General features: G+C 59.6%; 1 protein-coding gene across 4 annotated transcripts in view; it reads left to right on the top strand.

Annotated features, from left to right (window-relative positions):
* NUP210 (nucleoporin 210) overlaps window positions 1–26,130 on the top strand; it is an 89,183-nt gene that overhangs the window by 9,770 nt on the left and 53,283 nt on the right. For 2 of the 4 annotated variants that reach the window (XM_074344244.1, XM_074344246.1), the window contains exons 2-11: window positions 3,042–3,178; window positions 4,482–4,613; window positions 8,158–8,254; window positions 10,953–11,103; window positions 15,029–15,161; window positions 21,558–21,716; window positions 23,240–23,308; window positions 24,032–24,138; window positions 24,867–25,007; window positions 25,864–26,001. In XM_074344244.1, the coding sequence (XP_074200345.1) occupies window positions 3,042–3,178; window positions 4,482–4,613; window positions 8,158–8,254; window positions 10,953–11,103; window positions 15,029–15,161; window positions 21,558–21,716; window positions 23,240–23,308; window positions 24,032–24,138; window positions 24,867–25,007; window positions 25,864–26,001 (1,264 nt within the window). Of the gene's footprint in view, window positions 1–3,041; window positions 3,179–4,481; window positions 4,614–8,157; window positions 8,255–10,952; window positions 11,104–15,028; window positions 15,162–21,557; window positions 21,748–23,175; window positions 23,309–24,031; window positions 24,139–24,866; window positions 25,008–25,863; window positions 26,002–26,130 lie in introns of those variants that run through there. The other 2 variants (XM_074344245.1, XM_074344247.1) reach the window with 2 other exon arrangements.

The following is a 26,130-nucleotide window of genomic DNA, read 5'->3' as shown; positions in this document are numbered from 1 at the left end:
CGCCGGGGCCATGTGTCGGAAAGATGATATTTGGGTTAAATATATGTGTATTTTCCTTTAATATGGCTTTTAAACATGGACTTGAGAAAAGGCTGTGTTGGCAGAGCACAGAGGTTTTTAGGGCAGGGAAGCTACTCCGTGGGACACTACAGTGGTGGACACGTGCCATCATACAATTGTCTGAACCCCTGAATGTGCAGCCCCGAGGGTGAGCCCTCGTGCGCACGATGGCTTCTGGGCGATAATGATGATTCTCGGTGGGTCCGTCAGTTGTGACAGGCGCACCGCTGGTGGGGGGTGTGGATGGTGGAGGCTGTGCGTGGGGGGGAGGGGGGTGTGGGATCGCTCCCTACTTTCCCTTCAATTCTGCTGGGAACCTAAAACTGCTCTAATAAATAAAGCCTATAACTTAATTTCACCTGTTATTTTTTAAAGAGGCTATTGGGGAATTCTAAATGCAAGTTTCAGTATTTCTATTGGACGGGGTGGCATGGGGCTGTCCCGGACCTGTCCGAGCCCCGCAGCCTGGGAGGCACCATGTGAGGGTGCAGGGCTCCCGGCCAGGCTCCGAGGGTGCGGGCATCGCGGGGGCGGCCGTGGGCGTGGGAGGAGGGCTTCAGAGGACTTGGGGCCTCTTGGACTTGAGCTTGGGCATCCTGCCCTTGTCTGTACTGACTTCTTTACTGGGACTCTGCCTGCGATGAACTCACTGCCCCGAGGGAGCTCCGAGAGAGCTGGTCCTCCCTGTCTTCTTCCTGAGGAGCCTGAGGTTCTGGGGGGCGGGGCAGTGGGGCGGGATTTACAGCCCAGACTGGGAGCCCAGATCCCTGCCTCCCAGGGGCCGTTGAACAAGACACACCACACTGTTTCTCAAAGGTAGGAGCTGCAATCGATGAACTGTCTTATTTTTTCAAATGGACTTTATTTTTTAGAGCAGCTTTGGGTTTATTAAAGAATTGAGCTGAATTTACAGCAATTTCAGCCCCCACATATAGCCCCTCCAGCACCCCCCGAACATTGCCACCAGGTGGTGCATTTGTTACAGTCGATGAACCTCCACGGACACAGTGTTACCACCCAGCGTCCATCGTTCACGTTACATGGTTCATGGCTGACGTTCATTCTGCGAGTGTAGACAAAGGTGAAGTGACTTGTCAGAGTAGTTTCACCACCCTAAAAACTTTTTGTGCTGGGCCCGGTTATCCCTCCATCCCCCTGGCATTTAAAAACTTTTTAAAAATATGGAATAATTTAGATTTCTAGAAGGGTGCTGAGATAATACAAAAGCTCGTGTCTCCCCTTCCGCCAGCTTCCCCTGGAGTGAGCATCCTTCCAGGCCAGGAACACTGTGCAGAGGAGGAAATCAGCGTCGGTGCGTGACCTCGCTAACCCAAGACACCGGTGTACTCACCGGGTTCCTCTCTGTCCCTGGAGCGATGCCGTGTTTGTCTCCTTGGTCTGCTCCGATCTGTGTGCCTTTCCTGTTTTGTTCCTGTTTCCACATCAGATTTGTGTGTGCACACGTGCACATGTTGGGGGACGTCTGACGCCCCTTGAAATGATCTTGGAGCAACAGAGCTGCTGCAGGTGATGGCCTGCTGCAAGGCGCGTGTCCCCTCTTCACTGGCTGCGTGTTCCTGTCCCTTTGTTGTCTCCCTGAGTCGCCAAAATGCCCTTTTCTCAGAGGACGTCTCCCTGGGAGGGGCCGCAGTGCACTTCCCTGGGGCTCACATTTCTTTCCTCCACCGTAGGGGAGGTCTGGTCTCAGAGTAGAGACCTTGGTCTGTCTCTGGGTGCGTGCCCACGGCGTTAGTGTCACCGAGCATCCTTGGTGTGCTCGGAGAGGCCGCTGTGCCTCCCTGGCCCGGGAACACTCGACCTCGACTTGGATGGAGGTGTCTGTTTGGGTGTGTTTCACACCGTTGGTTTTTTAACACCAGGTTGTTACGGCCAGTTTCCTTCTGAATAACCGAGACACTGATGTGAGTTAAAGCACAGGGAGGGGGCGGCAGCAAGGACTCCGTGCCGGGCGGGCACGTGCCTAGTGCAGCCCTAGGGACGGTGGGTGCCTTCGCTGGGTCCCTCCCACCGTGAACCCACTGGGGACAGCACCACGCTCTGCTCTGTGAGGTGAGAATCCGATGAGAATGTTTGCCTGCTCAGGAGGGTCCAGCAGCTTGTCATCGGCCTCAGGAAAACTGAGCCCCTCACTGTGGCCTCTGGTGCTCCCTGACCTCCACAGCCCCATCTCCTGACCTTCACACCCCCATCTCCTGACCTCTGCACCCCATCTCCTTGAGTCCCAGGCCTCAGATGGCACTGGCCTCCCTGTTCTTGGGGCTGCTGGCTGCTCCCGACCCCAGGCCCCTGCCTGAAACACCGGGTCTTTGGGTAGTGTTCACTGGGGGCCGCCCTCGGAGGAGCTCCGCGAGCAGCGTGTGCCGTGACACCAGGGTCCCTGCCCGCCGCGCGCTTCCGTGCCCCCAGCTGCCTCCACCGTTACCACCGCGTCCTAGACGAGGAACCTCCTGTCTGCTGCGTTCTCCAGCCCAGGACTCCGTGGGGAGCTGTCTCACGGACTTCGTGGCCCATCTGCGCGTTCACCTTCCGCCTTGCCGTGACGCTGGCCCCGAGCGCGCCGGCCGGGGCTCTAGTTCCCGCCCCGTCGGGGAGCCCCACGTTGCGTGGAGCCCACTGGGGCCGCAGGAGGCGGGTACTTGGCCGGCCGGCCTCTCCGGGGCCGCGAGCAGTGCCCCTGCTGGTAGAGTCACTTCCCTCCCGCTCTGCGGACGCGCCTTGTTGGGCGACTGCTGGACCCGGAGGCGTCCCCCAGAGTCCAGGACGCTGTTTGAGGCCCCCGGCGGGTCATGCAGGGAGGTCCACGCGCTCCGGAGGTCGTGCTCCTGTTGGAGGGGCCTCGGCACAGCTGCCCTCCTCCTCTGGGTCTGAAGCCGGGGGAGACGGCCCGCTCTGTCCTGAGGGTCGGGGCTGTAGCCCCGGCTTCCGGTCTCAGAGAGTGAATCCTCGTCTTCTCGCCGCAGGTCGTCCACCCGGCCGGAGGTGGCCAGCATCGAGCCGCTGGGCCCGGGCGAGCAGCAGTGCTCCCGGAAGGCGGTGGTGCAGGCCCGCCTGTCCCAGCCCGCGCGCCTGACCAGCATCATCTTCGCAGAGGACATCAGTAAGCGCTTCCGGGGCCCGATGTGGCCCCAGGTGGGGACAGGGGACGGGGGACGCCCCACTGAGCCCTGGGGCCACGGGGTGGGGGGCGGGGGATGCCGCGGAGCCCAGGCTGGGCTTTCCCTTGTTGGGTGGGAGGATGCCCACAGGAGGGGGACACCAAGCAAGCCGCACACCCCTGGTGCCTCCTGCCAGCACCTTGTGCTGTTTCCCTCCCGAGGGGCAGTTTTCACATCTGAGTTACCGTCTGTCCCCCAAGCCCCTCTTAGCAGGCATCAGTTCAGAATGAAGAAAGTTGTGCAGCCTTTCACGCCCCCATATATAATTGACCATGTTATTATCGTCAAAAGCTAAAAAACCATTTTCTGTCATGTTTTCCCCCACTTAACATGATAGGCAACACTCCCCGTTTTATTATGAAATTGTATTTTTAACGGCTGAACTGTGTTCTTAACGAGAGGCTGTGCTGTAAGCAGTCCCTTCTGTGGGACGTTTACATTGCTGTCAAATGTTTGTTTTGGTGCCACATAGGAAGATGAATATTTTTATGCAGAGAACAATTTGGGGCTCTTTCAGGCTATTTCCTGCCACGAATAGATTCCCAGCTTCACTGGGTCGCAGCATCCAGGTGTTTTTAAAGCTTTTGGTCAGGGGCTGAGTCGCTGTCTCACAGAGTTAAGAGCACACAGTTATTTTTTTATGGCACCTGGAGATGCTTGGAATGATTTTGTGTCACGTGCTGTTATGTTTACACCTGAGAATTCTCCAGGTAGTGCCACTGACGAATCGTATTGATGAAGCAAATAAAAAAACTCCACGTGCACCTGCACACGCTCGGGATAGTCTGGTGCAAAGACACCAGTGTACACAGGCACGTGCAAACACACAGACTCCGGGTGTAGTTTCCTGATCTCTGTGCGGGGGCTGGCGTTCAGAAGGGCCGCGTCCTTCCAGACGCTAGCGCACCACACCAGAGCCCTCCTCACAGAGCTCAGTGCTTACACCCCTGACAAAACTAGAAATTCTTGGAAGAGGGTTTTGCACGCAGCTTTAACGCTGGTGCTCACGATGGAAAAGTACAGGACGGGTGACTGGTGCCCCTGAAGCCATCTATCCTGGACGCTGAGCTGACCACCAGGCGTGGCTCCTGAGGGTTGACTGGTTCTTCCAGCCCCGTCTTGTGGGGGTGGCTTTGTTGGTTGCCCCGGTCTTTGCTGAAGCCTGAGGCCACCTGACGTGTGAGGCCCTGGAGGTGGGGTGGCTGTCAGGGCACCACCCGCTGAGCCTCCCGCCCGCCCCTCCAGCCACCGGCCAGGTCCTGCGCTGTGACGCCATCGTGGACCTCATCCACGGCATCCAGATCGTCTCCACCACCCGCGAGCTCTACCTGGAGGACTCACCACTGGAGCTGAAGATCCAGGCCCTGGACTCTGAAGGTGAGGCTGGCGGCCGGCGGGCCCTGTGTCTGCCACCCCTCGTGGGCGGCCTGCTCACCTCCCGTGGGGGGTCTGCTCCGGCCGGGACGGGAACACAAGAGAGGGCGGGACCACCTCAGAGGGATGCCAGGCCCCTGGTGGCATCGAGGTCCCACCTGCTTCTCACGTGCGCTGGCCTTGGCTGTGAGACCTGTGCAGGGACCAGCAGGGTTGAGCACGTCTTTGGGAAGCCGGTGATGGGGGCTGGGAGGGGCTCCAGGGGTCGCCGTGCTGGAAAGCAGAGGCACTGGAGGCTGGGTGGCTTCCTGGTCCAGACCGCAGAGTGGAGGTGGGTGTTGGGGGGGGGGCGCGTCTCTGCTGCTGGCCCCACGCACCGTCTTTCACTTTTTGTTGTTAATGTTCATTTTAAAAGAAAGAAACTCTAGTCCACCCTTCACTTCTTAATAGAGCATCAGCTCGTTCCAGGCTGGGACCCTCCTTGGAAGGCTGTCCTGGCTGTAGCCTGACCTCTTGGTAAAGGAATGAATGGAAGTTTGTAGGTTAAGACTCTTGTTGAAGAAAGTAGGTCAGGCCAAACATGTCTTTCAGATGAAGGATCTTGCAAAACTTCAAGTCCAAGCCGAGTCTCACGTTGTCTAAAGCCTTCCCTGACCGCTCTGGCTCCCCTGCCCCTGCTTCTTAAAAAGATTTTTCTAGGTTGGGCTTTCTCGGCCCAGGTAGTATTGGCATTTGGGGCCGGATCACTCGTCATGGAGGGAGGCTGTCCAGGACGGTGCAGGATGTTTAGAAGCATCCCTGGCCTCTACTCACGAGATGGGTGGCACCCCCAGTCGTGACAACCAAAAATGCGTCCAGTCGCTGCCACGTGTCCCTGGGGGCAGAATCAGCGCTGTGGAGCGTCTGTCAGAGCCCTCCTCCCTCTCTGTGCTTGTTCTTTCGGTCAGCCGCCTGGCTTCTCTGGGGTGCCCTCTGATCTGTGACCCTGAGACACTGTTGCTTACCCAGTCGTAAGGGCCTGGAGAGGGTGTGTGGAGGGCTCAGCCCCGCCGGGCTCGGGTGCGCGTGGGTGCTCAGCAGGCCAGGTGCTGACGGAGCACGTGCTGCCGCCTGGGTTCTACCGAGTCCCGGGTTCTGCCGGGTCCCGGGTTCTGCCGGGTCCTGGGGTGCTGCCGTGGGGAGCCCTGGGCCTGTGCCCCCAGAATCTCAGGCCCGGTGGGGGTGCATGTGTAGTTCAGGTCCCACATGCATCCCAGCAGCTGCTGTTTGTAATCATGTTGGGTGCGAAGTGTGGAGGGACCACAGGTGGGAGGAGCGACCCCAGGGAGCTCGGAGGCGGGGTGTGGAGGTTGGAGGTCAGGGCAGGCTCCTAGAAGCCGAGGTGTTTGACTGAGCCTCGAGGGGCTTGGGGTCTGCCAGGTGGGGAACGCTCTCTCATCCTGGACAGGCCCGGGATCCAGGGTGTGAAAGGGCCTCGGGTCAGAGTGGGCTTTGCGCCTGGTCTTAAAGCAGAGAGCGCCGAGGAGGGGTCTGTGCAGTGAGGTGACGGGGGCTCATGTGCAGGACCTGGGGGTCATGGGCTGTTCTCGGGAAAGGAAGACCAAAGTTCGAGGCAATGCTGGTGCCAGGCACTCTCTGAGCCCCTCACACATCCTGACTCGTTTCACGTCCAAGTGAGGGCCTGGGGCACAGAGGGAACACACACACATACACACACGGGCACACATGTGTACACACGGATACACACATACACTGATACGTGTTAGCAAAGCAGCTGACATTTGTATTTATTTTCTGTTCCATACCTCTCTGCCCCACGTATTTCTTCAAAATTCATTCCTTTAAAGAAAAAAATTAATCCTTTGAAGAAGTTAAACCTCCCTCCATGTGCACACAGGTACACACAGATACACGCACACAGTCACACACACGGGGCACCTTTCTCTCTCCGCCAGCAAGCTTAGCACTCAGACAGAGTTGGAATCAGTTCTTTCCTTTTTGGGCGCTGGACTTTGGGCCCAGCGTTCAGTATGTTGAATTGCTCAATGTTTTTCTGTTGCCCTCCTGGGACAGGACGGAGGCACGCCCTCGGGGGACTGGACTTCCCTCGTTCGCATGAACGCTTGGCACGCAGCAGGTCCAGTAGCTGCTTTGGGAACGGACAAGGCAACCCTCAGGCGGAGGATGGCTGGCCCGCCCCTGCCCCTCGCCCAGGCCTGCAGCCCCGCCAGACAGGCAGGTCTTGGAGCCTGCTGTGTTTGTAATCATGTGCCTCACACACCATCCACTCTGGGAAGTCACCGTAAGGAGCTCTACCGGCTCCTGTGGTTTTATTTCGTCACCAGAAGTCAGGGCCAGCCTCACGCCGGGCCCCGGGCCCCAGAGGGCCCCGGGCTGGCTCTAACGCTCCACTGCTGCGTCTTGAAGTTTAATAGGTTCACCTTGGGACTTGCGTTTGGTGAGCAGGTCTGATGGGCCCGTGGAGCAGGCGCTGGGCCTCGGAGCCGCAGTGATCTGAGGTCCCGCTTCCCTGCCACCCCTCTGCCTCCTGGAGGGTCCTTGGCCACTTGTGCCTGACCCCTCGTGTCCCGGGCCCGGCCTGGCCTCTCCTCCCTATCCTTGCCCTGTGACCATGGCCACCTTCCATCCCCCTTGGTGGTCTGGCTGGGTGCACGCGCTCCAGGGTATGTTGGGGCAGAGTGTGGTGGAGGGCTGGCCACACAGGGAATGTCTGCATTTTGGCCAGAGTGAGCCTCTCCCCACCCTCACCTAGCTTCTAGCACGTCCTGTGTGTGGTCTCCGAGAGGCTCCGCGTGCGGATCAGCGGGGAGGCAGGAGAGGGGCCTGACTCGGGTTCCGCAGAGCCCGCTCCAGCTGGGCTGCAGTGTGTCCGTCAGCGGCTGGCAGGAGGGGACCCTGGCTTCTGCACTGAATTTCTGGTCATTTCCCAATCGGCAGCTGCGAAGGTGTTTACGGAGTGTTTAGACCCACCCTCAGTCCTGTTCCTGCAAGAATCATGGCCCGGTTACCTGCTGGGCCCCAGTGGTTCTGAAATCTGGTCCCAGGACCTCGGAGCTGAGGCCAGTGGTACGAGGTCCCACCCCTCCACCCTGGGACCAGGCTCTCCGCGTCTCGGGGAGGAGATGAGCTGGGCACGTGAAGCCAGACGGTGGGGTTCTGCACTTCATTCCTCAGTTTCTTTCCCAGCACAGGGGCGTGGGGGCGGGATGAATGACTTGGTCTTGGGAGCCACCGCATAAACTGTGGAGTCCATGCCGACTGGGGGTGATGTACGCGCGGTTAGGAGGTGTGGTGGGAAGGACATGGCGTTCACCTGGGGCAGGCCTGGGCTCTGGGCGCTCAGCCCCTCACGGTCAGGTGACCTGTCACGGTCAGGTGACGCGTGGCAGTCAGGGGACCCAGACCCTCTAGGCCTCGTTCCTCCCCTGCTTAGAGGGAGGTGAGCCCCTGCGGGCTGCGTGTGTTACCGCCCCCTCCTCTGGTCCCGGGGAGTTAACTCGGGTGCCTCCCCCATCTGCTCCTCCAGGAAACACGTTCAGCACCCTGGCCGGGCTGGTGTTTGACTGGACGATCGTGAAGGACCCGGAGGCTGACGGGTACTCGGACTCACACAACGCGCTGCGGTAAGAGGTGCCTGCCTTTGCTGGCAGCGGGGAGGGCTGTCGCCTGGCGCGTGTGGGCTGCGGGCTTCCGTCATCATCACGACGTCCCCGTGACGATTCCCGGGTCCCGGCCAACATCCCCAAGACCGATTAGGGAAAAGCGTCCGGCTTACACAGCCATGCAGGCCCCTCGCCCCTGCTGCCGCCCGCCCGGGCTGTGTGCCGCGGGGAACGGTCGAGGAGGCCGAAGAGGAGACTTGTCTAGGTACTGAGAGGTGGTGGGGTGCAGGCGAAGGGGCATGTGGCCCCAGCATGCGGTGACCCAGGGAACACAGCTCTGGCTGAGAGGACCTTCCAGCAGGGACAGCCCTCCCGGTGCAGGAGCCCGTCTTCCCCGGCCTGGGGGCGCAGGTGTACTCCTTGCGAGGTGGACTCATTACCTGTCTTGACTCTCTACCAATCCTCCCAGCAGCCGCGTGGGCTTCCGTACCCCGCCCACCTGCCTCGGGTCGGTAAGGCGCGGAGCTGCGGAGCTAGAACTTGCTCTCGGGTCTGCAGGCGTCCTCCCTGTGCCAGTGATCGGTGACCACCGCCAGCCCCTCCTGGCTGTTCAGCGTCACCGCGGGAGAATGAGAGGTTCAGATCCCGATGCACGGCCTGTGGCCAGGGTTACCACATGCCGGGCAGCGCAGACGTGTGCCTTCGTCAGCAGAAAGCTCTGTTGGCCAGTGCGGGGCAGACCCGAGGGGTAGGCTTACGTCCCCTGCCAGGCCGCGTTGCCTCGCGCCGCACCAAGTGAACACTTTGAAGAGCATGCTCCCTCTGTGGGGGGGAAGACGTGAGGTTTAAAATTTGCAGCACTTTTCAGCCCACAGAGCAGTTGCGAGAGCAGTGCGAAAAGTGGATCCCCGAACTGTCGGCGAGCAGGCGGCCCGCCCACTGCCCGTGAGCCCGGCTGTCTCGGTGTGCGCTGACTGCCTCTGAGGGCACTTCCTGCGTAGCCACCACACGGTCTTTAGGGTCAGGAGATTAACACTGAGGCCTGTCGTCCTCGGGGCTCGTTGCAGTTTGCCATTTTATCCCAATTGTGTCGTTTGTAGCAAAACACCCAGCCCAGCGTCCCCTGCTGTGCGTTGCCCTGTCTCTCGGGCTCTGTCAGCCTGGAACAGGCGCCTGGTCCTTCTCTGACCTTTGGGACTGGACACTCGCGAGGGCTGTAGTCCGCTTATCTTACAGAACCTCCCCCAGTGCGGTTTCTCTGGCGCTCCTCCCGCCAGGCCCAGCGCTGCGTCCTTGCGGGAATACCGCAGAGGGACCGCCTGCTTTCTCGTTCCATCGTGTCACGCTGCTGCTGGTCCCTTGCTGGTGCTGTTCACCATCATCACTGGGTGGGGTGGCTGCCAGGTGCCCCCCGTGAAGTCGCTTTCTTACCCCCTTGCAATTGATAAGTATTTGCTCCTTTAAGAGTCCAGCCCGGGGCTCCAGGAGATGTCCGGGCTCAGCTCACAGCCATTTCCACCCTCATGCCCCGGGGCTGTGCAAGCCGGCTTGCCCTCCTGGGTCCAAGCTCTTCTGGGGGCTGGACTGTCAGCTTGTCTCCTGGATGAGTGCTGGGATTTCTGGTGTCTCACTGAGCAGGGACTGCTGGCTTTAGGTCAAAGAGGCCTGGATTCTGGCCCTGGCCTGGTCATGTTCTGCGTAGCCATTGTCAGGGATGGTCACCCGCTGAGCAGAGGGCGGAGGCGTTGTACCCACCTGAGGGTGACGGGGTGGCAGGCATGTTGGCCGGGTGAGAGCCCCGCTCTGGGCCCGGCACACACTAGACGTTCAGGGGATGCTGGCTGCCTGCCCCCTGCCCTGCTGCCCACGCCGCCAGGCCTGTTTCCCGCCACGACAGCCCCCTGAGCCTCCAAGCACTCAGTACACGAGCTGAATGCTGACTGGAATCCAAGATGCGTTGGAACTAGAGTCCTGGATTTTCATTAACTTCAGCGTCTGACCCTCTGGGAAGCTGGGCAAGGAAATAAATCACCACGAAGCACAGCGCCCAGCAGGTCCTGGAGAGAATGAAAGCGCGTCTGACGGATTGCTCTCGCTGGGCAGAAGGGGGCTTGTGCGTAAATCGCCGGCTGCCGGGGAGAGCCTGTGTCCAGAGCCCCTCAGGCCGGCCCTGCTTACCAGCCTGTGCTCCGGGAGGCCCACCCCACCCGACCTGGGGCTCCCCCCTACAGCCGAGCCCCAGGGAGGTGGGGTGTGACGTGACCCCCCTTCCTGACACTGGAGAGGGAAGGCGTTGAATAGTTTCCCAGACGACAGAGCTGGCCAAGGGGCGGGGCTGGGACCAGCAGGGAGCCCGGGGGGCTGTGGGCTTGCTTCCCGGCTTCCGTGACCCCCGCCTCTCACACCTGTGAGCCTGAAGCCTCTCGATTAAGTGGGTGGTCCTCCCGTTTCAGTGCCTGCATTTCATCATGATCACAATTGGATTTTTACAAAATGCAGATCCCCAGGCTTCGTGCAGACCGAGGGCTGGGCCTGGGACTGAGAATCTGCACGTTTCGCAGGGACGCTGGCAGCTCTGATGCCAGGAGCTGCAGGGACACGTCTCGAAGCAGCTCTGACTAGGGCCACATCATTGCTTTGGTGTCTGCTGCCGTGAGGAGGTGCAGGGTGCGGGTTCCTGGGTTCCGCACGGCAGGCTGACCGCATGCTCCCTTTCCAGCATCCTGACTTTCCTGGAGTCTACCTACATACCCCCCTCCTACATCTCAGAGATGGAGAAGGCGGCCAAGCAGGGGGACACCATCCTGGTGTCCGGGATGAAGACGGGGAGCTCCAAGCTGAAGGCGCGGATCCAGGAGGCCGTGTACAAGGTGGGTGGGGGGCGGGGCACCCTGGGCTCTGGGGTGGGATCTGCATGGACTCTGGGCTTCTGCCAGGGCAGTGAGATGCCCCACCGTGAGCGTTTCCCTGTTCGTGCAGTGGGAGCTTCAGGCGGTGATGTGTACCTCTGTCCGTCTGTCTGGCGAGAGCCACGGTCCAAGGAGAGGTGGCCTGGTGCCAGGGTGCCGTCTCGCAGACGCAGGTGCCTTCTCCGCCCGCAGTGTCCGGGGAGGCTGGGAGCAGTGGGACCGGTGTCGACTAGCTTGTTTCCAGCGCTTGCCCTGGGCCTGGTGTGGGCACACATCTGAGTGTTTGGGCTCCCAGAGGCCTGGCTGTCTCACCCGGGCCCCAGTTTGAGTCCTGACACTGGTTGCTGGGTGGCCCCATATGTGGAGGGCTCGGGTCATGCCCAGGCTTCACCGCAGCTGCTTCTCCATCAACGCCCCATTTTGCAGGGAGGGTGAGTCGGGTGGCAGGAGAGGACAGTGAGGAGTGAGGTGGCCAAGGCCCGGTTCCTGCCTGGTTTTTGTGAGCACAGGTCTACCCTGGCCCGGCCTCCCTTGGAGCTGCAGACCTGGGGTCTTCCTCCCGTTTGCCTGGTTCCTGGAGCCCTGGGGGCGGGCGGGGGCGGAGAGATGGGAGTTTGCGGCACAGTGTCTGCTGATTACTTTCCAGGGTGATGGACAGGTGGAGTTCTCTGCAGAGCCACCCTCTTCAGTGGTCTGGCCGCAGTCTGGGGGTCCTGGAGGGTCAGCCTGGGGCAGCCGTCTCCGGGGGAGTCCCGCCGCGTGGCTGGGATCACAGAGAGTTTGTCTCTGTGTGTTCTGGGCCCGCCCAGCCCCTCTGAGCTGCAGGGGCGGCCTTGTCCTGCCTGTCCGGCAGGGAGGCTCCCTGGCCCAGGGTGGTGCCCTGTGTGGTTGTTGTTTCCTTTCTAACACGTCAAAGATACTGTTTAGCTGACTGGATTCTTTGTGTTGAGGTATAACTTATGTCCAGCACTGCACGAGTTCCAGGTCTACAGCGTCACGTTTCAATGTGTGTAAATCCTGTGAAAAGGTCACAACACGTCTGGTTAACAGTCATCACTCCACACAGTTACGATTTTTTTTTTTCTTGTGATGAGAAGGTTTAAGATTTATTCCCTTAGCAGCTTTCAAATATGCACCAGTGTTGTTCACTGCAATCACCATGCTGTGCCTTACACCCCCAGGGCTTACCTACCCTGTAACTGGAAATTTGCAGCTTTTGGCCCTCCCCACCCATTTTGCCCACCCTCCACCCCCACGTTGGGCCACCACTTATCTGTTCTCTGTGTCTGTGAGCTCAGGTTCTTTGGTTTTGTTTTGCTTTTTCGATTCCAGGCGTAGGTGAGATTATATGGTATTTGCCTTCCGGTGTCTCAAAGGGGAGGACCTCAGTCAGCACGCAGACCCAGGCTGGTTAGAGGTCAGACCCTCAGACAGCAGCTTTTAAAGGAGGCACGTGTGTCCAGTCCTGCAGGACTGGGAGCACAGGCCCTGCTGGCCCCGGAGCCAGGAGACCTGGAGGTGTCCTGTGGGAGGCAGTCCCCAGACTAGGCCTCCAGACAGGTGTCCAGGCTCCTTTCTGGGAGATGCCAGTGAGCTGGAACGAGGCAGAGGGAGGATGCCGGGGCAGCACCCTGGGCCTCTGTCCCCTGAGAGCCCCTCTGCGGCCCCACCTGTGGACAGCCCTGAAGTGTGCCCCCCAGGCCAAAGCCTCTTTCTAGCAGGGGTGCCTTTTGCACGTTGGTCTGCTGTGTGCCAGTCTGTTGTGCGTGCAGCGCGTGGGGGCGGTGGCCTGCCAAGCCCTGCCAAGCCCTGCCTCTGACTGTTACAGGCACATTACAGCAACAGAAGCCCCCGGCCACCAGGGGGACTCCCGGGGCAGCTGCTGCAGGACTGCAGGCACCGGGTGTACACCCTGGTCCTAGACACGTGTGAGAACCCCACTCCGAGAGATGCCGTGCTCTGGGGCGCGGGGAGGAGTGCTGCCCTCGGGTCTGGGAGGGTGTAGGTCAGCCCTGGACGTGTGTTTAACGGGGCCACCCCTCTGGTGCAGCCGTGATAACTCGCTAATGGCTCCTTTCCAGAGCGGTGGAGCTTGGGTCTGTGCCCGGGGGCGGGAGCTGGTTAAGAATTCTGTCCTCGTCGGTGCTGGTCCTGCGGGGCCCGTGAGCCTAGGCCCTGCTGGGCACCAGAGCGAGGCATGTAGACGTGTCCTCTGGCGGCAGCTGCCAAAGTCAGGGCACCAAGAGGGCCACACGCGCCTTCTGTGAGAGGCAGGTGAGCCTGGGTGGGCGGGGAGGGTGACAGTTGCACTCACCCACGCAGGAACCCGAGAGCCCCCTGCACACCTGCCCCTCTGCGCAGGCAGGCAAGCCTCTTCCTCAGAAAGGCCGGGTGTGTGTCGGTCTGCTGTCCGTGCAGTGCCTGGAGGGGAAGGGGGTTCCTGCTGGGAACTGTGTCTCCAGTTACAGGCGCACAAGCCCCCCGCCCCGAGGGGTCCCCAGTGCAAGGTGATGAGGGGTGTCTCCTGGGTGGACAGCTGCAAAGACCAGCTGGAGATGTCAGGGTGGGAGCAGCTGGCGTGTGTGAAGCTCTGGAGCACGGCAGAGGGAGGGCGGGAAGGGGCCCCCTGGCTGGAGCAAGTCCGCGGGGAGACGAGACTCACGGGCCGTCTGGGCACTTCTCAAGGGCTGCGCGTCTGCGCTGGGCCCCGCAGAGCCCGTCCTCAGTCCCCACAGCCCCACGGCCCTGGTGGGTGCGCGCCCTGGTGGTCTTCACAGCCAGAGGCTCTGGGGGCTGGTCTCCCAGGGCCTGGTCGGGGTGCCTGGTCTGGGGTGTGAGCCTTTCGCTCCCCGGGGAGCAGATCCGGGTTGGGGCTCCCTGTGACTGTGGTCTCCACGCGGGGGTGAGACTGGGTCTCGGTGTCCTGCTCACCTCATGGTGGTTGCTCTCTTGTTTGTCGGGTTAGAAGGGTCACCCCACCAGTTTTTAGGGTTTTTTGGAGGAAATTGTCCCACACGTAGCTTTAGCTACCGTGTGTCCGTGGGAGGAGGTGGGCCCGGCGCCCTCCTACGTCCCCATCGGGGACGGGAACCGTAGCGTGCTGTAAGGTGAGGAAACACGTAAGATGTTAGAGCCGGTGTGAAAGGAAATCCAACGAACTCACGCGCAGATGCAGAACGGGCCAGCGTCCACAGGACAGCAAGCGGCGGCACCTCCGCCAGAGGACGGGTGCTTGCGTGTCTGTGGACGAGAATGCTTTGCTCTGCCTGCAGCTCTCTGCAGCTTGCAGGGTCGCCACACACTCCAGGGCAGTGGGAGGTGCAGCCCCATGGAGCCTGGCTTCCTGGGGGTGCACTGGACTTGATACGGGGTCTGCCTCTGGTGCAGCGTCTCTCGTGATGCTTCCGGCTGAGGTGGTCGGGGGGCTGAGAGGTGGGGGCTGGGAGGGGCCCGGGGCAGGGACCGAGCGCTTGGCGGGGACGCACACCCCTCCCCCTTTTTGGGTTTGCCTGCGGTTCCCCCACTTTGCTGCCTTTGGGGTTTTGTAGATGGAGCCCTGCAGCCCCGCGCGGCCCCTGTGTCAGTCTGGATTGCTCCTGGCTCCTTACTTGTCTTTCTGCCTCCTTCAGTTGTAAACTGAGCTACAACCTCCATGATACACAGTGATGTGCTGGGTCTGCTTTGGCAACGACCTCTGGGCTCTCGCTGGTTATACCCCAAGGGTTCGCTGGGGCTTGGGGTCCAAGGATGTTGCCTTGTTTTTTTGTCTCTGACTTCCCTGTGCTCATGAGAATGGACCAAAAAGCCCTCAAGATTCTTTCTCTGGCCTCCACCGACCCCCACTGCCGACTCACCTCACCTTTTCCACCCTCTTCCTTGTGCTAAGAACGTACGCCCCGCAGAGGTCAGGCTGCTGATTTTGGAGAACATCCTTCTGAACCCAGCTTACGACGTCTACCTCCTGGTGGGGACATCCATCTGCTACAAGGTGCAGAAGATCAGGCAAGGGAAGATCACAGGTGGGTCCTGGCTCAGCTCTGTGCTCAGGGCAGAGGCCCCCCCCCTTTCATTATGGTGAAATAGGTGTAACAAAATTTGCCATTTTAACTGTTTTTAAGTGTTAGTTTTAGTGACGTTGATTACATTTACATTTTTGTGCAACCATCGCCACCATCCATCTCCAGAACATTCTCATCTTCCCAAACTGAAACCCTGTGCCCAGTAAGCACGAGCTCCCCAGCCCGCCCCCGGCCCGGCCCCCAACGCCTACTTTCCATTGCTGTGACTCTGACTCCTCTCAGGACCTCGTGTAAGTGGGATCGTACCGTGTCTGTCCTTTTATGTCTGGCTCATTTCACGAGCAGAACGTCCTCAAGGTTCCCCCGTGTTGTTGCATGGTTCAGAATGTCCTTCCTTTTGAAGGCTGAGTAACATTCCGTTGTCGGCAGAGACCACATTTTGTCCATTCGTCTGTTGGTGGACGCTTGGGTGTCTGCCTCTTGGCTGTTGTACGTGGTGCAGCTGTGAGCTTGGATGTGCGCACGTCTCTCCCAGACCTTGATTTCAAACCTTTTGGGTTTATATCTCTTTGTTTTAAGAATGTCAGAAGCCGTGAGCTTCATGTTGGACTGGGATTTGCCCCTGGTCTGCCCGTGACCGCTGGGCAGCCTTGGCAAGACACTGCCCGCCTCCCCCCTGGGGCTCAGTGTCTCTGTCGGAGCCTTCCTGCCTGCACCGAGGGCGGAATGAGTCAGGGGGTGTGGACTTGCTCTGGAAACTCTCGAGTGCACCATACTGGTGTTCTTCCTAAAGTGCTGTGGGTGTGATGTGTTTTCGATGGTGAGTGTTGCTAATGCAGCCCCAGCCCTCCCAAGAATTACTGTCATCATCATCGTTCTGTTTAGTTTACGCACGTTTCAGGGTCAGAGCTCAGGGCGTCAGGGGTCTCAGGACACTGGGTAGAGAAGGTTGCACTAAGGCCCGAGGGCTTGGACGGCGTTGGGCAGGCGCCTCCCCGGGTGGGGGCTGCTCCGCCTGTGGCGCGGGTACCGGTTAGGGCGCGGTGGGCGCTTCAGCGTCCTCGCGTCTTGGGCTTGCTCCATAGATGGGTCTGAAAGTCTGGAGGCAGCGGGTCTGGTCGGTCATTACCATGTGGCAGGGGCCACAGCCCTGGGGAGGACACGGAGCCATGGACAGGCCCCTCCTGACTCGGGGCCCAGTTCTCTCCCGCACCAGTGCCCTGCTGAAGGGCAGCAGACGGGGTTTCCCGGGTGTCCCCGTGTGCTGGGCGGGGACAGCACACAGGTGGGATGTGTACGAAGCCAGGCTGGGGTCCTGGCCAGAGCCTGCGTGTACCCCTGACTTCAGGGAAGCAGGTTCTAAAAGCACAGGGGTGGACCTGGGCGTGGCTTCTGGAGACTCTTAGAGGGCAGACGGCTCGGAGGTGGACTTCTCAGGACACTGACCCAGTGTCCTCAGGAGGAACGCAGCGGGGACAAGCTGGAAGGCCAGAGGGCGCCAGGTGGGGCCCTTTGGAAACGCAGTGTGACACCTGAGCACTGTCACGAAGCGCCTCCCACCTGGTGGGGACGGTGTGGGGACGCCCTGCCAGGACGGGCGTTTTCCGAGTGTCGGACTTCTCACGGAACCCAGCAGCTCTGTGAGGTGTATTTCATTAACATCCTGTTTTACAGATGAGGAAACCGAGGCATAGAACACCTGACAGTCACAAAACTGTCAGGTCCTTGGCCTTCATCACCCCTGAAGGATCGGGTGTCCCTGACACTGCAGGAAGGAAGAGCAGCTTTCCCTTCTCCCGGGGACAGGGCGGGTGGTCCCTTTGCGGGAACCGGGGGAGCGGGTGGGGGGCTGAGGCGGGGCGGTGTGCCCAGACCAGGGGTTTTGGGGGGATTTAATGGAGAGGGCTTAAGAGCCCACCCCAAATTAGTTCGGTCTCATGGCCCAGAGGAACAGCGCATCCCAAGGGACCCGGAGAGCTTTCGGGTTTGGTCACTGCCCTACGGCAGACGTCAAAGAATTGGAGCTCACGGAAGATCCCCTCAGACAGGAGACGGTTAAGCTGCCTCCGTTGCATCTGTGGGGTAATGAGATGGAAAATTCCAAAAATAAACACTCCTGTGTGATTGCCGGTGCCGGATGCCATGCGGGCTGGAGTGGATTCCAGACGGATGCTTTGTGAGAACCAGAGACGGGAGGCAGCAAGGGTCCACCCGCCACGAACAGGACACTCGGGTGGAAAGCCACTGTCCATGTTTTTAGATGGATTGCTGTGGTTTTTTCTAATTGAAATATAAGTCACGTCACTGTCATTTTTAATAGGCTGCTAGATGGGAAAGTCAGGGGAATGGTGTCGGTATAGGGGAAATGAATTGCAGCGAGCCTGCCTTTCACGGCACCCTGCCCGAGGCTCGAGAGTCACGGGTCAGAGGGCAGTTACCCCAAGTTAGTTCTTCGTGTTTTCTGTCAGCCTTTCTTCCTTAAACATGTAATTTTTCTTCTTTGCTTTGCTATTTTCTTCCCCCATGTGTGTGTATGTTCTTTTTTTTTAATTGAAGTACAGTCAGTTTACAATGTTGTGTTAGTTTCTGGTGTGCAGCATAGCGATTCAGTTGTGTGTGTGTGTGTGTGTGTGTGTGCGTGTATTCCTTTTCATATTCTTTTTCATTACAGGCTGTTACAAGATTGTATATAGTTCCCACTGCTATACAAGAGGACCTTGTTGTTTATTTTGTATATAGTAGTTAATACCTACAAATCTCGAACTCCCAATTTATCCCTCCACCCCCAACTTTACCCCCTGGTAACCACAAGTTTTGTTTTCTATGTCTATGAGTCTGTTTTGTAAATAAGTTCATTTGTGTCATTTTTTTAGATTCCACATATGAGTGTTATAATACAGTATTTTTCTTTCTCTGTCTTACTTCACTTAGTATGACAATCTCCGGGTCCATGAATGTTGCTGCAAATAGCATTACTTTATTCTTTTTCATGGCTGAGTAGTATTCCACTGTATAAATGTACCACGGCTTCTTCACCCAGTCACCTGTGGATGGACACTTCGGGCACTTCCATGTCTCGGCTGCTGTTGATAGCATTGCTCCTCCCACATTGTCATTCCCGACGTCTACCTTCCTTCCTCTAAGGGGCGGCTTCTTTTTCGCAAGCCCATTTGTGGGGCGCCTGCTCTGTGCCCTCACTGCTGGGGGCCTCAGTGTCAAAGGGCTGCTCGGGTCCCCGGTACTCAGAGCCCAGTGTGGGAGGAAAACAGTTGGTCCAGCGAGGCTCCAGCAGACTCCCTGCGAGCGGAGCAGGTGGCAGAGGAGAGGAGGTTGGCTGGAGGCGGGGTGTGTGTGATGCTGGCGGGGCCGTGTTTCCGCGGGCACAGGCCTCCCTCAGTCCTCAGTCTGCTGATGCTGGGGTTGTAGACCTGACTGGCTCAGTAACCAAGTTATTAGACAGAACAAGATGTGGGAAAGACATGCCGGTCGAGGGAATCGGTGTCTGAAAAGAACTTGAGATTTGGGAAAGGTGGAAATTCCTGAGATAAATTGTGCTGAGGTTTGGAAAACCAGCTGTGTAGGTGGGTGTCGGGCTGGGATTCCTGTGTCAAAGACTCAGGTGTGGAAGAACCTAGGACCCAGCGCAGCCTTGAGCTGTGGCTGCCTGGACCTGGTGCCTGCTGGGGCCGGCATGGGCTGGGGCTGGGGGTTCTGGCCGTCAGAAGCACATCTGGAGGTCAGCCGGGGTTCGGAGGGTCGGAGATGGAGCCTGTTGAAGAATGCGGCCTCCTGGCCTGCGGAAGCACCAGGGGGCGCCCTGTGCCCTCTGCAGGCTGGAGCCCCGGGAGCAGCCTTCCTCTGTTTGTGGGCAGACGGTGACCTTAGCACCTGCGAAGCCTTCTGCACCCAGCGCCTCTTACAAGGGGTGAGCTCCTCCTGCCCGCCGCTCAAACACCAGTGCAGAGAGAGGCTCGTGGTGCTGGAAAGGAAAGTCTGCTTTGTTCTGGGGGCCGGTGTGGCGGAGGGAGGGCAGACTCCTGTCCAAAGGCCAATTCCCCCCCCCCCATTGACAATCAGGGAGCAAGAACTTTTACAGGAGGGGTCAGGGGGGCACAGGTGGAGGGAGGGGCCTTGCACAGGGCAGCACAGTCTGCTCCCACAGTCATCCTGGCAGTCAGCCACACGGGGCTCTGATCAGCGTCACGGTGATGGTTTTAAGTACAGTTAACCTTCAGTTCCAGGGTCGGTTTGTTCCCATTTCTTCGAGGCCAGTTCTGGGAGCTGTGGCAGCTTCTGTCCTGGCTGCAGTCTGGTCAGCGTGCGGTTGACTTCTTCCACCTGGTGGGGTTTTGGTATCTGCAAACCAGCTCAAAGTTAGGGCTCAAAATATTATCTGCAGCCCTTGAGGAGGAACTCAAGGTCCTTGCCCTTTATTTTTCTTTTTAATGGAGGCACTGGGGATTGAGCCCAGGACCTCGGCATGCCAAGCACGCACGCTGCCACTCCCCTCCCTCCGTGACTTTGTTTAATGACTACACTGTTATTATTTTCTCTTGCTTGACTATTTCCCTCTGTTTCTGTATTTTCTTATGTCTCTGATTAAACCTGCTCTTTGACCGAAGTTCTTTTCCAGACGAGAGGCAGGCGGAGGATGTGCTGGGAGGAGGGCTCCGTCCTGGGAAGACCCCCCGGGACCCTGCTCTGTTTCAGGAGGGTTTACAGAGTCCGTGAGACAAGCCCCTTATGCTCATCGTCTCCAGGCTTTGCGAATGTGCTTGCATCTGCGATGTGAGAGGTCCTTTCAAGAGTCAGTGTATTTATTTCCCGAAAGGGCCATTAAACAAGGGAGTAACCTCGTGCTTTGTAAAGCACCGCCAAGGAATGCTGCTTTGTCGAGCGGTGGCATTGTCTTGTTACTTTTGTCACGACCCGTGTCCTCCATGCACTGCTGCCGTCTTCCGGTCTCTGGGTGCTTGGTCTGAAGGAATCTCAGCCCCGCCTGCCTGCTTCCCTGCTAGAGGCAAGGAGGTGGGCCGGGGCACTGAAGGCTTCTCAGCGCTTGTGTGGTCAGAGCCCCTGGGGGCCCATGCAGGCACGCGGTGCGGGGCGCCCCCAGAGCTTGGCTCAGCACATCTGGGATGGGGCCGGTTACTTGCAGTTTCCCAAGTGATGCTGATGGCCCAGGGACCACCCTTTGAGCACCCTCTGCCCCAGGGAGAATTCTAGGGGACTTATGGGAACACACAGCAGATACCCCAGGACAGGAAATAGGCACGTCGCCTCCCTTTCCGAATCCTGGGAGCTCTGAGGGCTGCTCCAGCTGAGACTCCTCCAGGATCCTTGTCCTGGGCGCCTCCCATGGCAGGCCCTGCCAGGGACCCAGTGGTGAGCAGAGAAGCTGTCCTGTCCGTGGTGCCTGAATCCTGTCCCTCTCTGGTGACAGAGGGCTGGATTGTGGCTATGCCCACAGGCACAGTAAGCGGGTTATTTGATAGGATATCCCACGGACTGGGGTGCCGGCATGTCAGAGCCACCCTGCTCTCTTGTCTGAGTCCCAGCTCTGCGATGGTCTTGCTCTGGCCTTGATTCCCACGGTCCCCCCATCTCTAGGATGGGGGCATCGGTAGCGCCTGTCTCGAGGACTGTGTGGGATGAAAGGGTGATGTGCCCATGAATCACGTTGCACAGTCCTGCCACAGCCCTGTCTTGATTGCTCTGTCAGTAGCCGTCCAAGTTAGAAGTGCTGGCGGGCTCGACCGCACAGGACGCAGAAGGTGGATGCAGAGGCAGCGGGTTGCGGAAGTCGTTCTTGCCCAGCAACGTGGTTTCCCATCCTGGCCCGGGCTGGGCAAGTTCTCCACAGTGCGACAGGGCGGGGAAACACGAAGGGTGGTCAAGATAGCAACAGGAAATTATCTGCAAATTATGGGCCCAGCTCCCAAAACCCCGTGGGACACGATGGAAAGCACCTTTTGGGGGGCCCTGGAGGATGCACGGGTCCAGGGAGCCCCATCTGCACCCCTCAGTGCAGAAGCAGAGCTCACTCACTTCCTTGATGAACAGAAAAAGATGTCATGTTGGTATTCTGCAAGCAGCTGGCAGGTTGAGTCAGAGGCTGTGCTTAATTAAAAAAAAAAAAAAAGCTGCTCACAGCATCCACAAAAAAAGGATTGCCTCCAAAAATTCATGGAGAATGTCAGCTCTGTCCACACACATGGAGAATAATATTAACATTTAAAGTGTTGAAAAATAAGCAAAAAAAAAAAAAAAAAAAAACCCAAGCAGCCGCCCTGACAGCAGGGTCAGGGACTGGTTGAGGGGGAGGTGACATCCTGGCGTTTAACATCTCCCACCCCACTCTCTCCCCGCCCTGATCTTCCCCGCGTCTGGGAGCAGAGCTCTCCATGCCTTCTGACCAGTACGAGCTGCAGCTGCAGAGCAGCATCTGGGGCCCCGAGGGAGACCCGGGCCGGCCCGTGGCGGTCTTGGCCCCGGACACGTCGACGGTCACTGCGGTCCAGCTGGGACAGAGCAGCCTGGTCCTTGGCCACAGGAATATCCTTTACTCAGGCCGGCACGCTTGCAGGTGCGTGTCCTGCACAGGAGATCTGCTGTTTGGAAATCAAGTCACTTTTCTCCCGGAGAGCTCGGCTGGGCTAAAAATAGCCCTGTTTTCCCTCAAGGTCTGAAAATCAGAGAGAACAAAAATAGCCCCACGGCTGAGCGGAGACGCTCACCTCTGCGGGTGACTCACCGGAGAGGCTCTGAGGTGGGAGCTGGTGGCGGAGCAGAGCCCTACTCCCCACCTCCAGGACCCACTGTGGTCTCGTCCCAGGGCCCGGCCCAGCCTGAGCCCCACTCCCCACCTCCAGGACCCACTGTGGTCTCGTCCCAGGGCCCGGCCCAGCCTGTGCCCCACTCCCTGCCTCCAGGACCCCCTCTGGTCTCATCCCAGGGCCTGGACGAGCATGAGACCCACTCCCCGCCTCCAGGACCCCCTCTGGTCTCATCCCAGGGCCTGGACGAGCATGAGACCCACTCCCCGCCTCCAGGACCCCCTCTGGTCTCGTCCCAGGGCCCGGCCGAGCCTGAGCCCCACTCCCCGCCTCCAGGACCCCCTCTGGTCTCATCCCAGGGCCCGGCCGAGCCTGAGCCCCACTCCCCACCTCCAGGACCCACTGTGGTCTCATCCCAGGGCCCGGCCGAGCCTGAGCCCCACTCCCCACCTCCAGGACCCACTGTGGTCTCGTCCCAGGGCCCGGCCCAGCCTGTGCCCCACTCCCTGCCTCCAGGACCCCCTCTGGTCTCATCCCAGGGCCTGGACGAGCATGAGACCCACTCCCCGCCTCCAGGACCCCCTCTGGTCTCGTCCCAGGGCCCGGCCGAGCCTGAGCCCCACTCCCCGCCTCCAGGACCCCCTCTGGTCTCATCCCAGGGCCCGGCCGAGCCTGAGCCCCACTCCCCACCTCCAGGACCCACTGTGGTCTCATCCCAGGGCCCGGCCGAGCCTGAGCCCCACTCCCCACCTCCAGGACCCAGTGTGGTCTCGTCTCAGGGCCCGGCCCAGCCTGTGCCCCACTCCCTGCCTCCAGGACCCCCTCTGGTCTCGTCCCAGGGCCTGGACGAGCCTGAGACCCACTCCCCGCCTCCAGGACCCCCTCTGGTCTCGTCCCAGGGCCTGGACGAGCCTGAGACCCACTCCCCGCCTCCAGGACCCCCTCTGGTCTCGTCCCAGGGCCTGGCCAAGGCTGTGCCCCACTCCCCGCCTCCAGGACCCCCTCTGATCTCGTCCCAGGGCCTGGCCAAGGCTGTCTCCACACTGGCTGTGGGTTGTGCTGTCCCAGGCTTGTTCGTGTGCCCTGAGTGGTCTCCAGGATCCTTGCAGACGTCGCCCTTTTGGCGTGGAGGAAGCGCTGGGTGGTCACTGGTTCTGGAAAAGGCCTGTGCTCTGTGTGGCCGCGGGCAGGGGTGTTCGGGGTGTTTGACCCCCTCTTCTGTCCCTGTGATGTCTCAGCGATGATGATGATAACCAGGCCGTGGGAACCAGCCGGTTTACTTGCCCTTAATAAAGACCCCAGGTATCCGCATGCAGGGCGCTTCCCGGTTACCGAACAGCACCGTCTACGTAGTTGAGCCTGGATACTTGGGTGAGTGTGGGCATTCTGGGGCCTCCTGGATGCTGCTCATTTGTGATGACAGGAGTTTAAAAAGTAAAAGCCACAGGGAGGCCCGGGCCAGTGGCACCCCCACCTCCACCCTTGCGGGGGCTGCTCCCCAGCCCTCCCCCCGCCAGTGCACGGAACAAGCAGAGGGTAGACGGAGGTCAGGCAGGTGGAGGGCGGAGGGGACAGCTTGGGTAGCAGCGTGGGGGCAAGAAGCACACAGCATTGCAGGGGCCAGAGCCAGAGGCCCGGGAGGGCAGGCCCGGCTCACAGGGAGGGAGTGCTTCAAGCGCACACCTGCTGTGCATTCAGACTGCAGACCCTGCAGATTCAGGACGGAGATCTACTATGAATCCGGAGTGTAGACTCACTGTGGATTCAGAACACAGACCAACTATGGATTCAGAGGGTAGACCTACTGTGGGTTCAGGGCGTAGACTCGCTGAGGGTCAGAGCTAGACCCACCGTGGACAGGGTCAAGTTTGAATGAGCCCTGGAGCAGTCATGGGCACATGCTCAGGGTTGGTCCTGGGGGATCTGAGGTCAGCTCGGGCGCTGAGGGCTCAGGGACGATGCGGACATTCCATCTCACCGTCAAGAGCTGCTGGCCCCTCCCCAGGGGAGGGCAGGTGCGTGGAGGGCCCCGTCCTCTCCGTCCGCTGCCCCTGCAGCCCCAGTGCTGAGGCTCTGTGCCCTCCTGTTTTGTAGGGTTCACAGTCCACCCCGGTGACCGGTGGGTGCTCGAGACTGGCCGCCTGTATGAAATTACCGTCGAGGTGCTTGACAGAACCGGCAACAAGGTCTACCTGTCAGATGTGAGTGCCCATCCCACCCGGGCCGGTGGGGTTTGTGAAGTGGGGGGGGGTCCCGGGGAGCAGCCCCCAAAGCAAGAGGGGCGCCGAACAGGCAGGCTGTTGGGTGCTTCCTGGAGGCGCTGCTGGTTCCACAAGAGACACTGATGGACGTTGAGCATATTGGGATCCTGCACACCAAGGCCCCACTCCCTACGCGGCTGGAGCAGGGAGAGGGGCGGCGGGCAGCCAGGTTCACGGAGGTGGGGATGGGGGAGGTGGGGTCCGCCAGCTGGGATGCCGGCCACCTTGCTCGTGGGGCCCGGGGTTCTGAGGGGGAGGCAAGGCTCCCCTCTGGCTTCTGCATGGAAGGCCTTGCTCTCCTTCTGTTACTGAGAAAAAATACTTGGTCTATCACCGTTTGGGAGATAAAATAGCTCTAAGGATTTTGATGTCCATATTTTGTGTTTGGCCGTTTCCTTGTTGGGACCTCAGGGTCTGAGAAACCTGACTGCAGCTTCGAGCCCCTGAGCCCCAGCCCGGTGGCTCGACAAGAGCGCCAGGTCATGGGTTCACACAGGGAGGGCGGCCTGGGAGGGGTCGGAGCTCAGGCCCAGGGCTCCATCCAGTTTGGCGCCTCCCGCTTGGCCTGGCCTGGCTGCTGTTTTGGGGTCGCACAGGCTCCTTCCTGTGCTGTGACGTCCCCCAGTCGGCCAGGAAGCTCCTCTCACACGTCCTGCCTTTCCTTCCAGAACATCCGCATCGAAACTGTGCTTCCTCCAGAGTTCTTTGAGGTGCTGACTTCTTCCCAGAACGGGTCATACCATCACGTCAGGGCAGTCAAGAGGGGCCAGACGGCCATTGAGGCGGCCCTCACCTCCGTGGTGGACCAGGCAAGTTGGCACGTCCCCTCCCCGCCCAATCCTGGGACCTCTGTGGGCAGAAATGTCAACCCAGGCTGGACGTGAGCCCCAGGGGTCGGGATCCCAAGCTTGCGATGCTCTCCTGGGTGCCGAGGGGGTCCCTCCTGCTCTAGGCTCATGGTGCTGTTTGGGGGCAGGGGCTTTGGCCTGTCCCTGTCCCAGTGCTGGGCCACAGCCCCTCCTTCTCCGCCCTTTGCTGGTTCCTGGAGACGTGAGCCTGTGCCTCTGGGGTTGGGGCTAGAAACCCTTGTTGGGGAATCAGTATTGGGCCCGTGTGACCAGCTGTGCACCGACTGGGACCCATGAGCATCCCTTGGGCTGTTTTGGCTGCTCGGTCCTTCAAAGGTTTTAAATTTCCCCCACGTTTACAAGGCCAGTCAGTTTCAGTGGGAGCAGATTCTACTGCTGGGAAGCTCGGTGTGGGTGTTCTAATCTTCTGCCGCACACACACCCCTCCCAGACCCGTCAGAGGCGGAAATGGCCTGTGGGCCAAGCAGCGAGTCCTGCCAAAGTTGCCACTTGCGCTCTGAGGACTTTGGGCAAGTTGCTTTCATCCCCATGCCTCAGTCTCCTCATCTATGAAGTAGGGGTGACCACGTGCACACGTCGGGGGTCTGTGAGGGTGCAGACGAGCAGTGCTTACTGGGGTGGCTGGTACAGCGCCACGTTACGCCATCTCATGGAGACTGAAAAGGCTACCGAGTACCTGCATCTTCCTACCCACCCCCTCCCCGCGATTTCAAAGTCTACCCTTGGGACCTGATCCCCAGGGAGGAGCGAGGGTCTGCTTAAGTGTCGACCTGATTGTCATGGTATCGTGTTGCAGGATGGAGGGGTCCACATGCTACGAGTGCCTGTATGGAACCAGCAGGAGGTTGAAATTCACATTCCCATCACCCTCTATCCCAGCATCTTGACGTTCCCGTGGCAACCAAAGACGGGCGCCTATCAGTATACAGTCAAGGTAGCTGGGAGACCCCCACCTGGGCTCATTCCTTCGGGGGCTTCTGTGGGGTTGGGGCTTTTCATGCATTCTGTCTCTGTTCGTATTACCTTCCTGTGGTTGGGAGAGAATTTAGAATCAGAGTTTTTA

The sequence above is a fragment of the Camelus bactrianus genome, chromosome 17 (assembly GCF_048773025.1).
Source record: "Camelus bactrianus isolate YW-2024 breed Bactrian camel chromosome 17, ASM4877302v1, whole genome shotgun sequence".
Classification (NCBI taxonomy): domain Eukaryota; kingdom Metazoa; phylum Chordata; class Mammalia; order Artiodactyla; family Camelidae; genus Camelus; species Camelus bactrianus.
The sequence above is the reverse complement of the archived record's forward strand: the minus strand, read 5'-3'. Positions and strand labels throughout refer to the sequence as shown.